Consider the following 13,864-nt stretch of genomic DNA (forward strand, 5'->3'; position numbering starts at 1 on the left):
AAACCAGGCTGAAGCTGCTGAGACTTGCAAGGATCTTAATCTGTACAGCTAAGGTTGGTTGCATATATATTTTGGTATTTCTATTCATTGATCTTCTTTTTATAACCTTGTTAACACTGCTTGAAACTCTCAGGAGATGAATATGGAGGGGCAGAATATTGCTGGTTCAGAAGTGGTGTCTGTAATATACCAAGTTGGGGGGAGGGTGGTTGGGGTGGGGGGTGAGTGGTGGAGAGATGCCTAAAACCTCACTGGGCTCTCAGGGAAGGGCACAACTGAAATAAGGGTCCTAGGTTTCAGTTATGAACTAAAAATAATACTTGATGGCTACAAATCCTCAGATCAATTCTTCTCTCAGATCTGGGCTTCCTTTACTTGGCACTTGGCCTTCCCCCATCTCATGTTTGTTTGTTTTTAGCCTCAAATTCTTCAACTCACATAATAGGAATATATCCCCTTATTTCTGACTGTATGATTCTTTAGCTTTCTTCTAGAGCAAAAATGTTGTCATATTCGAACACATTTTTAAAACATGCTTCAGAAATAGCTGGTTATATAAATCCCCAAAGCTAAAAGTTACTAACCTCATCGGTGGAAGGGTGACTTAATGTCCAAGGAATTTCTAATATATGCAGCGTTCCATAATAATCAGCTATGGCTAAAAATTGCTGCTTAGCTGAAAGATTAAAAAAGCAGGAGAAAAAAATCAACAAATAGAAAGACATCTTAGAGGCTGACTGGGAAACGTGTTTTTGCGTTGTGGCCTCCCAAGGGTCCTGCTTGTGGTTACAACAATTTTGGCATTTTTGTCAGATGTTCATGACTGGGACCACATAGACATGGAAAAGTCATTTTTTCCCGTTGACGAAATGAAAGCTGAATCCCTGAGCCTTTGTCAGCCACTCTGCCCTCCTCAAATCTTGTTTTCCTGGCATCTATATAAGGAGTCTGGCTTCTGACCCTCTTTGTGCCCACTGGGCAGATTTGAGAAGAAAGCAGGACCAACAAACACATGGAAAGATTTTCAAAGAAAAGTCATGAAGCATACTTTCACCAAACACACAGTAAGGGCTAAGGAAACCATTATCCAGATAAATTTCAAAGGCAGTGCCAGACTCATAATTTTCCAATTATAAAAACAAATTGTTTCCTTTGGGTATTTAAAATGGATATAATGCAAATGTGTTGGAGAATTTTCATTTTTCTATCTCATCCTGTGTTTTTTTCCTTTCTCATGTGCAGAAAACCTGGTTTAAATTGTTATATTCTGGACTCTTCCTCCCTGTAGGTATGCAAAAGCAATATTTTATACCAAAGATGGAAACACACTTTGGTGACACACACTGGCTAAGCAGTAGCCAGACTATGACTCTCCGATTTGAAGATTCAGTTTTCAAATCTAATGTTTCTGAGAAAGGAATGGATAAAAAGGGAATTTTATGCCTGTATATCTTTGGGAACAAAGGGAAAATGTTCTTTTTAAGAAGGCAAATATGTTGAATTTACATAGAAAGTAGGACTTGGGTAAAACAGAAAAATTGGGAAGAAGGAAAAAATTCCTTTTCTACAGACACATCCTTGAAGTCCTGCATGTTTGTTTTGCATCATTTTTTCCTCATAACTAATTTTAAAAAATCAAAGTTTAAATAGGTATATAACCCCAGAAAGTCATTTGATTTTGAGGAACTGCTTGATATTGTCCAGGGGAGAACCACTGAAGTGCCAAAATATTGAAAAATATGATTTATAGTGAAAAGTTATAAAGAAATGAAAATGATTCCATCTAGAGAAGAAACAACAAAAAGTAGTAAAGATTTAGGGATCACCCTTCTGTGGCCTGGAGAAGATGAGAAGGATGCATTCTATTGTGTGGTTCGAAATCAGTCTCTGATGTATGAATGTGTCTCAGAAATAACTGTTGATCCAGCAAAACAGTGAGAGAAGCAGGCTGTATCCAAGATTTGAGATCAAGAGGGAAGGGAAGGGAAGGGAAGGGAAAATCTGAGTGAAAACATCAGAGGCTTTCCAGATGAATATCAAAATGTCCCTGGGTTCCCTTAAAAAGGCAAAATGAGTTGGCTCATTTGATCAGAATCAACATACAAGAAAAGGTCCAGGGTATGATGTAGGTGATCATTGTTAAGCAGATGTTTTGTGAGTGGGCTGGTTCGTGGGTTTTCTCCAGAAGGTCCCAGATATCGACATATCCATCTTCTCGGCCAATATAGAAAACTCCGGGCCTTGTCAGGGACCAGTGGCCTGAGGTATACCTTTTTGGTGCACAGCATGACTGAAGGAGAGGTCCAGTCTTAAAAAAGAATAATAAAAAGACAGATTCAAAGTTGTTATCCGAGGGAAATTCATGAGTTTCAATTCTGAAACTAAAGTAGATTTAAGAACAAAGCAGGTGGCTATGATCATATAACAGCAAAAGTATGCCCATTCAGAAGTCTTACTTCTTTGTGTGGTAGGGTTTTAATATATCAGCTCTTTTCTTTCCTATGTGCTATCACAATACCCCTCACACCTTTTTAAAATTTTAGTTACATTTTAGAAAAGACCAAAACTTCAAATTGAGCTGTGATGTTTTTTATAACGCAACAGCTGCTAAAAAGTCCATTGCCATTTCTGTGGGGATGGGTGGACACTAGATAAGTAAAGATTGTAAGTAAATCATCACTGTAGATCTTTATTTTGCTATCGGATGCCTGCTTCCCATGGAAACAGCTCTGGGAGCCAGGAAAAGCAAATGAAAAAGTATGTCAATTCCAGCTGTAAGCTGCATGTTGAAAATCAACAGCAGAGTTGGCAAACATTTGTTAAATAACATCAGGTGGAAGTGTCCAAAGGCTTATGAATAATATTTGGAAGGAATTTTAGACCACCAAAGCCTCATGACATCATCTTCTCTTTTCTCTACCACGGGGTAGTTCATCTTTTTTGAGGTTTTCATAGACAAAGAAGATCAGAATGTGCTTACTTCCCCATCTGGCTACCAGGTATACTTGTTTACCTACTTACATCTGCAGGAACTAAACTACACTATAAGTTGTCTCCCATACTGCAGTACAAGCATAGGACTTTCCTGTGGGGCACTGAAGAGTGTCACAGATTCATGGACACCTTAGAGTCAGTACTTCAAACCTGTTTTCCTTGCTCCTTTTGCCCTACTCCTTCAGTTTCTGTGGATAACCAAGAATCAACCCTGTGTAGACTTTAGACAATCTTGCTTAATTTTTTTCTGTTTTTAAACTTCAGAGCAAATACTTGTTCATTGTAAAGAAAAAAAAAATCTTCAACATTACAGAGGTACACTTGGTATAAAGGAGAAGTCTTCTTGTTGATGGACATTTAGGTAATTTCCAATTTTTTTCAGTGATACACAGTGCTTCAGTCAACACCCTTGCATTAATATCCACACACATTTCTTTAAATATTTGTGTTAGAGTCCCAGAAGTGGAACTGTTAACTGTCAGGTCAAAGTATACATATAAATCTCTAGCTATGGAATATATATACATATTTCAGATTTTGATAGATCTTGTCAAGTTGTCTACAAAATGTATATACAAATATATACCCCCATCAAAAGTTCTGAATTCCCTATACCCTACTTTATCAATCTTTTTCCAGTTTAGCATCTATCTTATCTGCCTGGATCTAGCCCTGCTCTTTGTCCTGAGCACCAGATTGTCACTGCCTGACCATTCCCATTGACCCACGTATGTCTCTGGACATCTCATGTTCTACCTGGTAATGGACCTTTTACCTTATTACACCCACCTTCTGAATCTGCCAACATATTTCTGATGCAACAGCAAAGCTGATGAACCCAATGTTTCTCTTTGGACTTCATATCATAATCAGTATCCCATCTTTTATTTAAAGGGAGGATAAAACACAAAGCAAGTCAATTTCCCACAGTATGTATCTCAAAGAAGCGATTGTTAGGTTTCAGAGAACAAGGGACCTGTAAATGCTGCTTCCTTCCTTAGAAAAGAAAAGCAAATGGTTGTTTTCAAAAGGCTGACAGTGATTCTGCTGACAAGCTGGCACCCTGGCCATCTAATTTCCCTAAGAAGTGCCCCAAAGGCACTGTTATGTCAGAACAGTCCATTGTTCCCATGGAACACACACTCACTCATCCATTTTGCATGCAATTTACCATAACACCTTCTTTCCAGATGGCAACGTTCCATCCCCCAATGGTGAGGAGAATGTCATTGTAAAATGGTGATCTCTGGAGAGTGTGGACAGCTCCATCATGGACAGTGCACAGGTTTACTGGCTTCTTTGCTGTTGGAGTGAAAAAGGCCGTTTCATCTTTAATAACACGGTTTAGATTCCCACAACAAAGAAAGGACAGGCTTCCGACAGACAGAGAGGTTCCAGATTGATGAGGTCCAAGAGGATAACCGGAAGTTAGCTGGGGTAAATAAAAACTGACAAGGAATAGCTCCTCTCTTTTATATGGAAAGTCCAGGGAGCGTCCATCAAAGCCACTTTCCAGGCTTAGTGGGACTGTTCATGTTCTTATTAATTTACTAATTCATTAATTCACTCAGTCAATTAGATATTTGTGGACTGACAATATATAGCAAGTACTATAGTTGGCTGGGTAAACAATGGTAAACAAGTATGATCCTGTCCCCATGGAGCTTACAGTCTAGTGGAAAAAACACATAGTTAATAAACAAACACCAAAGTATATGATAAATACTGTGAAAAGTGCTAGAAAGGAAAGAAAAAAAAAAAAACTACAAGAAAGAATAACAAGGGGCATTCACAATTTAGAGGAAATGGTCAGAAAAGACTTCCCTGAAGATTAATCATTTAGGCCTGAGTAGCAATTTGGCATGGGAAGATTCTGGTGTGGAGAAGCTTTCCAGGCACAGGGAAAAACACACACCAAAGCCCCAAGGAGAGAAGTATTTGGTGACTTTCATAAATTTGAGGAAGGCAATAATATGACTGGAGTCTTGAAATCACACAGTAAGATGAAACAAATGGGGACAGGTGGGTACAGATCATGCAGGACCTTGTAGGAAAAGAGTTTAGATTATATTCTAAGTGTTTGTGTTTTAACGAGTCCTTAAGTCTAGAAGTGAGATGACCGGATTGACACTTCCAAAAGATTTTCTGGCTGCTATAGGGAGAATGAATTGGAGGCTCACAAAAGCAGAAAGGGGAGACAGTAGTTTTGGCGAGAGGTGATGATGGTTTGAATTAGGGGCAGTGGAGAAAAGTGACTCATCAAGAAATTCTGGGGAGCTAGAACTGACAGGACTTGGGATGACTTAATTAGGAAGGGTGGGAGAGATGGTGTGTTGAGAATGACAGCCAGGTTTCTGACAAGAGCATTTGGGGATCAATGGAATTTCCATTTATTGCATCTGGGAAGAATAGAGGAGGAACAGGTTTGGATGTTAAGATCGAGAGTTCCATTTAGTTTCTGCCCCAGGTCCCCAGGATCCTTGAATTAGTAAATTGATAAGAACATGAACAGTCCCACTAAGCCTGAAAAGTGGCTTTGATGGATGCTCCCTGGACTTTCTGGTCTCTTTACCCAGCCATTGCTTGGGTGTCTTCTCCCCCAGGCCTGGCTGCAGGGCTGTGTGCTCCCCATTCCTTGTTGCCCACAACCACAGCACCAGTGATGGCCATGAAAATACATGCCTGTTGAGGCCAAACCACAGTGTCTGGTTACTTTATATGAAGACCACAAACTTAATCGCGCTGTATTAATAGCTACATAGGGCTGTTATCTCCCCACTCCACCCCCCAGAACACCAGATAGGGCATTAAGCAGAAAAAGAGCTACTAAATCTTTTAAAAACCTTATAAAGTATAAATAAATTCATTAAACATTTTACATGTAGCTCTTCTGAGTTAAAAAAAAAAAGACCAATTTTCTTCCAACCAAAGCCCCATCTTGAAGAGAACATGAAAGATGTACTGCTCAGGTCATCCTGGAAGTGATCTGGAAGATTCCTGGGAAGGTGTGAGATCCCTGGGAACCAGCTGCTTTCTTCCTGCTGCTCCAGTTTCTCAGAGCTTGGCTTTTGCCTTCTGGGTTAGTGGGGCTTCCCCAGATACCAGCTCACGTGGTAAGCATTGCAGTACAGGAGTCTAGAAGCCCTCTGTGAACTGTAATGGTGACTGGTGATAGCAACAATGACAACCATCAAGATTATACTTTAAAATACCATGTTTGTGAATATACAAAGGGCTGACATGAAAAGATGCTCAATATCAGTAATCATTAGAGAAATTCAAATCGCACCTACAACGAGATACAACTTCACAACTACTAGGGTGGTCATAATTTTAAAAATAGAAAATAACAGTGTTGGAGAGAATGTGGAGATAATGGAACCCTCATACATAGCTGGTGGAATGTAAAATGGTACAGTCACTTTGGAAAACAGTTTGGCAGTTACTCAGTAAGTTAAATGTAGAATTACCATATGACCCAGCACTTCTATCCCTAGGCATATACCCCAAAGAATTGAAAATAGGTGCTCGAACAAAAACTTGTACATGAAATTACATAGCAGCACAATTCACAACAGCCAAGAAGTGGAAAGAACCCAAATGTCCATCAACTAATGAATGGACTTTAAAAATGTAGCATATCCATACAATGGAATATTATTCAGCAACAAAAAGGAATGAACTATGGACATATGCTACAACATGGATGAACCTTGAAACCATTATGCTAAGTCAAAGAAGTCAGACACAAAAGGCCACAAATTGTATGATTCCATTTATATGAAATATCCAGAATAGGCAAGTCCATAGAGACAGAAAGCAGATTCAGGGTTGCCAGGATCTGGGAGGAGGGGGTGGGAAGAGTGACAGTTTAATGTGTACAGGGCTTTCTTTTGGGGTGATAAAAAAAAAAGTCCTGGAACTAGATGGTGGTGATGATTGTACAACATTGTGAATGTACTTAATGTCACTGAACTGTACATTTTAAAGTGGTTAAAATGGAAAATTTTGTCATGTGTATTTTACCACAATAAAAATAAATAAATAACATGCTCAATGTTCTCAACCTGTAATAGCTTTTCTTTCCTTTTTTACTTTAAAAGACCTTAGGGGAATTTGGCAATGAATGGAGCTGCCCTTGAGTTATTAATTTTACTAATGGAGTGCCAGAGCCTCCTGGACAGGTTAGCATAAGAAAACTGCAATAAACAAATTGTCCTTCCAGAGTCATTATCTAATGCAGGATTCAGTAGAGTGATGTGGTTGAGAAGACAGACTAGGTCTGGGTTCAAATCATGATAATGTCACTCACAGTAGCTATCCTATAGTGTTGCTGTAAGGAGTAAATAAATTAATGGAAAGTGCTTAGAAAAGTGCCCGGTGTAGGACACGTGGTGATTTGAGGGTAGAATATAGGAAATGATTATGTCAAGTATCATCATTCAAAATACTTGGTTAATGATTTTAAATTATCATAATCCTTTAGAATAGGTGGTTAAAGCTATTTTCCCATTTTTTTGGAATAAGTTAAATTCTAGAAATTAAAAGCAACTTCTGGTCTTCCTTATCACCCATATCCCATTGTTCCTGGCATATTAACCGCTAAGTCTTTCTCCTATTTCCCCTGCTGTAAATTCCTGCATGCCTGTAGCTCAGTCCTCACTATCTCTCATGTGGGCTAATGAAAATGGTCATCCTGCTTCCATTATAAGTCCTGCCAATTCATCAATGTCTGAGTGATTTTCTGATTATACTGGTGGCTCTAGGATAAAGTCCAAAGCTGTCAGTAGGACACTCATGGCTCTTTGCTATCTGGACCCAAAGGTCCTTCCTGTCACCTCCTGCTGCTGTCCTCCCTATTGCTATGCTTTAGTCACAAGATCTCCTGCCCAGTGCTCTTTGGGGCATCCATGTCTTTGCACTTGTTACTCTTCCTACCTGGAATGTCTTTCTGTATCTTCTACATCTGGAAAATTCCTCCTCACCCCTTGAGACCCAGCTTAACTAGGACCTTTTCTTAAGAGCCCAAAAGAGTCCTTCCCACCCCAGACCCCCATGTCACTTTGTGTTTGCTTTCTACACACTCCACACTCATGATACGGTAATGTCACCATGTATTTATGTGTCTGACTTTAATAGATCATGGAACTCCCAGGGGGAAGGTTAATGTCTTGGTTAAGTGCCCAGCATCTGGCACAGGACCCAGCACATAAATCAGTTCTCAGTAATGAAGTAATGAATGAGTAAAAGTAAGAAAGAAGGAACAAACAGACATCAGTGAGGTTCAAGCATAAAGCTCGTGGGTTTGAAGTATATCACTACTGGCTATTTTATAAATGAAACAAAATCCAGTTAAAATAAATTAATGAAAATTGTTTGTCTTGGTCGCTCTCCAATGTAGTTTAGCGGGCCAGCTACAGGAAGTGGTAGGGCTCCAAGAAAATCTCTGATATCAACAAGAACCAATGTCCACCAGCACACAACCAAGCCATGGCATCTGGTCCTCAGCTTGTGCCCCAGGGGTGTGATGTAGACAGGCGCCATGTTATATACTGTCCAGCATGCAGTAGCTGCACAATTAACTTTCATGAATTATTGAATAAATAGATGCATGAGTAAGCATAAAAGAAGTTGAATGGAACTCATTATATCCAATATATAATTTTGAGCGGTTCAACTTTAAACCATGAATAGAAAGTAGAAAATCAGCCTGAACTCTGCATGCACTTGATTCTCCCTCAGGTCACATCTAATCCTCTCTCAATGCTCCACTGTCATCCATAACACACATTTGGGTTTCTGGTCAGGTGATGCTATGTAAGAAAAACAGGAGTACTTTGGCTTTCTTAAGATGAAAATGGCTACCTTGGAGGCAAAGCCGGCAAAACAGTCTTCCCAAGTCTAGGGCATGCTCTTGTCCATGGGACAGACTTGGTAGGAGGAGGGAAGGGGTGAGGCTTGAGGTAAAGACCGCAGCCCCAGCAACTGCTCCCTGTGGGCTGTGACCCTGACCTCTGACTTTGGTCAGCCAGTCACGTTTCCACTGGTTCCATCCACCCACAATATTGACCAGATCCCCTTCTGCAAACCAAGCCTAGCTGCTCCACCACACGGCTCCCACTGGTGGCGTTCTGAAACTTTATTGCCGGCCTTTCCCTAGCAGTCCCAGGGGCTGCCCCCTTCCTTTGTTTATGGTTATTCTGCTCAGATGCCCTGAGTGTCAAGGGCCTGGGAGCAGGGGAACACAGGGACACCACATATCCCAGCCCCAAATGAGGGTCCCTCATTACTTCTTTACTGTCCTGGGGTCTTCAACATCATTGTAAATTTAGTTTGTCATCTTACACTGACTTAGATTTTTCCACACCAAGGAGCTACTGGGGTTGTCAAATTATTGAGACAGAATTGTTAATTTTTAATTAACTTGTCTAAATCTCTTAGCCATTTTAGCATTATATAGACAAGTGCTCCTCAAATTTTGGTATGAAAACAAATCACCATGGAGAATCTTATTAAAATCCAGATTCAGATTCAGTAAGCCTGTAGTAGGATCCAAGGTTGGAGTTATTCAGTACTTAGCAAGATTCCTTCAGGTAGTTTAAATTAAAAGGAACTTCTTAATAATTGAGTAATCACTAAAACTTACTCATCAATCGTCCGGTTTCGTGGTCTCTTTCCATTTTCCAATCTGTGTATATTACTTCACCTTCCTAAAAATATGATAGATTCCTGATGAGGACAATGACAGCTTAAGAGACAAAAGACCTACATTCATGGGCTCAGACTGATTGTGACCAAAACAACAGGTCAATTTAATCAAATAATAATTCGATACCACTGGGAGGGGAGGTTCAAAATGATTACTTGATTTTTTTATTGAATTTCGTCTGTTTTGCTCACAGCTATATCCCCAGGACCAACAACAGTGCTTAGCATATATTAAAACCTCAATAAATATCTGTTGAACGATGGATGAGGGGACTGCAAGCAAAGGAACTCAAAACAGAGCAAAGGCTCTAAAGGTAGGGAAGAGCTTGGTGTATAAGACAAAGGAGAGAAAAGTCAGAGAGGCTGAAGCGAGTGGGAGGGAGTGTGGTGTAGACAGATGGAAATGGAGAGAGAGGCAGGAGCCAAATTACGTAGAATCTTATAGGCCATGGTGTGAGGAGTTTGGGTTTTATTCATGTTGCACTGAGTTGCCAATGAAGTTTAAGCAAGGGTGTCATGCTTCAATTTCTGTTTTAAGATCATGTGGCCATTTATCTTTCTAAAGCTGATCTGAGGCTCTTATTCCCCTGCTTAAAAATCTTTGGCACAAAACCCAACTTAAAAGACATATGTCTATTTGGTAGTGCCCCATGGCTTACCAAATGAAATACAAATTGCCTAACACAGCAAAAAATGTCCTTCAGTATTTGACCCCAACCTAGCATGCTAGGCATATCCTTCCCTATTTCATAATCTCCAGACAAATCCTGGACTGTCATAACTTCAAAATATTGACCAGGCTGTTACTTCTGCTTGGAACGTGTCCTCTCACCCTGATCTTCCGGGTTCCTTCTCAACCTCCAAGGTCCAGCTGGCTCACAGGTCCCCTTCTCTGTGAAGCCCTTCCCAACCTTCCCTTTCCAGGCCACGTGGCCTCTGGGGTGGCGTTTATCATGCTCCATGTGTCTGCTCCTCAGCTAGGCAGGGAGCACCCGGAGGACAGGGCCTGTGCTCATCTCTGATCCCAGCGCCCAGTGCAAGCCTGGCAGATGGTACTCTCTTGAGAGTTTGTGGGCTTTGATCAATCCTTTCATAATATTAAACTGTGAATGCAAACTGCATTCCCTTGAGGCCAAGCTATAGAGTCTCATAGTTCCAGGCATGGCCTGGGTTATTTTAGGGAAATTGAGTCATGAATAAAAAGAGCATCTCTGCCTCTGGATGACTGTAGATAAAGTTCTGAGCCTCAGTTTCTTTATCTGTAAAATGGGGATAATAATATCAACCTTATAGAAATTATTAGGATTAAATGAGATATAATTTGGAAAATATCTGGCAAAGACCCTGATACACAGTAAGTGTCCAAGAAACATGAGTTCACTTTTTATTATAGTTGGTGCTGAAAAATAGCATCTATTATTGTTATTAATATAGCATCCAATTGTTTACCTTTCGACTTGAGTGAGTTTTTATTTTTTCCTATAGATTGGGATATTCTAACAAAAAATATATTTTCTTAGTAAATCCTAAACACTTAGCATGGTTTTTCTCATAAGCTGTAGGTGTTTGATAAACGGAATAAATTAGTAGAAAGGATCATACCCAATTTTATAGATTCTACCACATATGTTCAGGAACATTTCAAATGTGAAATGATGAGCATCAAGGTTAAAATTTTAAATGCACATAAGCACATTAAAATATGAATATGGTGTAAATGTAAATATTGCAAGCTCTCATAAAGCAAATATCTCATATAAATAAGTCATATATTACAGAGTAAGTTAAAATATTAACTTCAAAAGCAGGGAATTCCAACTCACCTCTGTTCCCACAAAGAACTTTGTGCAGAAATCATCTATTGGCTTCAGAGTATTAGCCAACCCGGCTTCCAGATTCTGGTATAGGTCCATTTCCTCTGTTTTCTCTGCTTTGCTCTGGGCTAATATTGTTTATTTTCAGAAGAGTATGGATGGAAGAAACACATATTTACAGTAGAAAATCTTCAAAAACATAGTTTACACTTTCTGTCCCTTACTAAATCCCCTGCCTCTACCCCTCCCCAATGTGGTGGGCATAAGTCCAAGCCTTTCTAGACTTCTAACTAAGCAGTAGAAACCTTTTCTCAGACCAAAGATTTTGTGGACTCCCCTAAATGTAAAACTGATCATGGGCAGGAAGGGGGAGACCCAGCGTCTTGCCTTCTGGTCGCTCACATCCACCTTTCAGGGCTCTAAAGGGTCCCATAGCACATGTTTGAAAGCCACGTCTATATGCCATTTCAGAATTACTTCCAGCCAAATTTAGACACAAAAGATATTCCCTGGGTTATATCACCCTCGATATTCTCAATAAGACTCTAATGAAAAAGTCATGCCATTTTTATTTAGTTGGTATCATGGAAATTTTTCAAATAATTCAAGATTAGCCTTGTATCAAAAATCCTTTAATGTCTATTTAAAAATCCATCTGAAATATATTACTTGTTTGCCACAAGCATAGTATGTGGAACAGAATTTAATGTTTGACAACTAGCTCAGATTTAGTATTTCTGGACATCCATGATTGAACATAGCTAACCTGAGGACTGAAACTCATGACATTACCTAGATATTGCTTCTTTTTAAAAGTATATGATGTCACCTTGCTTTAAAAAAAAAAGTCTCTTTACGATCTGAAATTAGTAAACTGTATTTATTAAAGCTTTGGAAAATATAGAGAAGCATGAGGAAAAGAGCAAAATCATCCATCATCATGTCTCCCAGGGATAAGCATGATTAAGATATTGATATATGTTCCTCTAGTTACTTTTCTGCATTTATAAACATATATATGTTTTTAATGTGATCATTTTCTCTTTTAGCTTTATATTTTGCTTTTCTGTTCATTAAAGATATACCTTGAGCATTTTCTCAGGTCATTTATGAGTTTTGCAAAATAGTGATTTTTAAATTTCCAGAAAGAGGGTATAGAAATATATGCTCACAACATCCTCCCCACACATCTCAACTCACTGGAAAACAAAAATAAAAACCTACCAACAAACAGGCAAATGAAAACTAAAATTGGAGAAGAAAATTTCAGCTTTACTAAAAACATATACTAACCACTTAGAATATCACCTGACACAAGCTAAAAGAGGACACTGAGATTCAACACCCTGAGCCTGCACAGGAAGTGAATGAAAATGTTCAAAGGACCCACCCTGCAGTGGGGCTCTAGGAGTTGGCTGGCCCGTGGGATTTGGGTCCTTTGGTAACAGGAGGCTGAGAAGGGCACCAGCACCCCTAGCACTGGTGTGTGTGTGTGTTTCAGAGTGCCTTTTCCTCCAAGGGCAATGTTCAGATCCAACACTTGGGTTCCAAGGGGCCTGGATTCATGGGTGTGTGATCTGTGCAGTAGCACAGGGCCTGGTACTCAGAAGGGCCCCACATGTTTGGTTTAATGCTCTGCTGCCACCATCTTGAAATTCTTAATAATTTTTAACAATGGATCCCACATTTGCAAATTATGTAGCTGGTCCTGGGGGTGGGAAACATAATCCCAGACACAATGAGGTGATGTCATTGAACATATTTGAATGGGAGGGATTTATATGAAATTACTATGACTCTACTAGTACTACTGAACAGGGACATGTACAGACTGGAAACATGTGGGCAAGGTGAAATGGAGCCAGGATAGGAGACAGAGGAAGAGAACTAAAGAAGCAGCAAGATAACCAGGAAAATTGCAAAAGCCAAGAAAGCTGTAACCTTCAAGGAATGGGGCTTAGTCAATAGTATTCGATGTAGAGTCAAAGAGGATGAGGCCAGAGAAAAATGTCATCAACTATATTTGCTCGACATGACTGGAATAACTTTTGGATACTGACTAAATTCAAAGTCATCCACATAGGTCATGGATTCACCATCACTGGAATAGTAAATAATAACAGCAGCTAATATTTATTGGATACTGATTACCTGCCTAGGCACAAAACTGTGGGCTTCACATGAACTATTTCATTCAATCTGCACAATAACTCCTGAGATGGTTAAGAATTAATCCGCCTTCAAGGATGAGTAAACTGAGGCTTAGGGAGATTAAGTAACTTGCTCAAGCTTCCATATGTGCTGGCTGATATTTATTTTAAGTTGACTATGTGCTGCTCTTATTGCTG

At 39.6% G+C, this 13,864-nt stretch overlaps 1 protein-coding gene across 6 annotated transcripts in view; it reads right to left on the minus strand.

The window, feature by feature from the left end:
- The window catches only part of DNAI3 (dynein axonemal intermediate chain 3), a 100,904-nt gene that overhangs the window by 21,056 nt on the left and 65,984 nt on the right, over positions 1 to 13,864 (minus strand). For 5 of the 6 annotated variants that reach the window (XR_005215326.1, XM_037826747.1, XM_037826746.1 and 2 more), the window contains 5 exons: positions 11,526 to 11,644; positions 9,641 to 9,704; positions 4,166 to 4,296; positions 2,104 to 2,308; positions 585 to 676 (listed from right to left, as the gene is read on the minus strand). Coding sequence is in view for 4 of the 6 variants with exons in the window: in XM_037826747.1 (XP_037682675.1) it covers positions 585 to 676; positions 2,104 to 2,308; positions 4,166 to 4,296; positions 9,641 to 9,704; positions 11,526 to 11,644 (611 nt within the window). In the remaining 2 variants the exon portion in view is untranslated. Of the gene's footprint in view, positions 1 to 584; positions 677 to 2,103; positions 2,309 to 3,783; positions 3,876 to 4,165; positions 4,297 to 9,640; positions 9,705 to 11,525; positions 11,645 to 13,864 lie in introns of those variants that run through there. The other variant, XR_005215327.1, reaches the window with a different exon arrangement.

This window comes from Choloepus didactylus, chromosome 2 (assembly GCF_015220235.1).
Source record: "Choloepus didactylus isolate mChoDid1 chromosome 2, mChoDid1.pri, whole genome shotgun sequence".
NCBI lineage: Eukaryota > Metazoa > Chordata > Mammalia > Pilosa > Megalonychidae > Choloepus > Choloepus didactylus.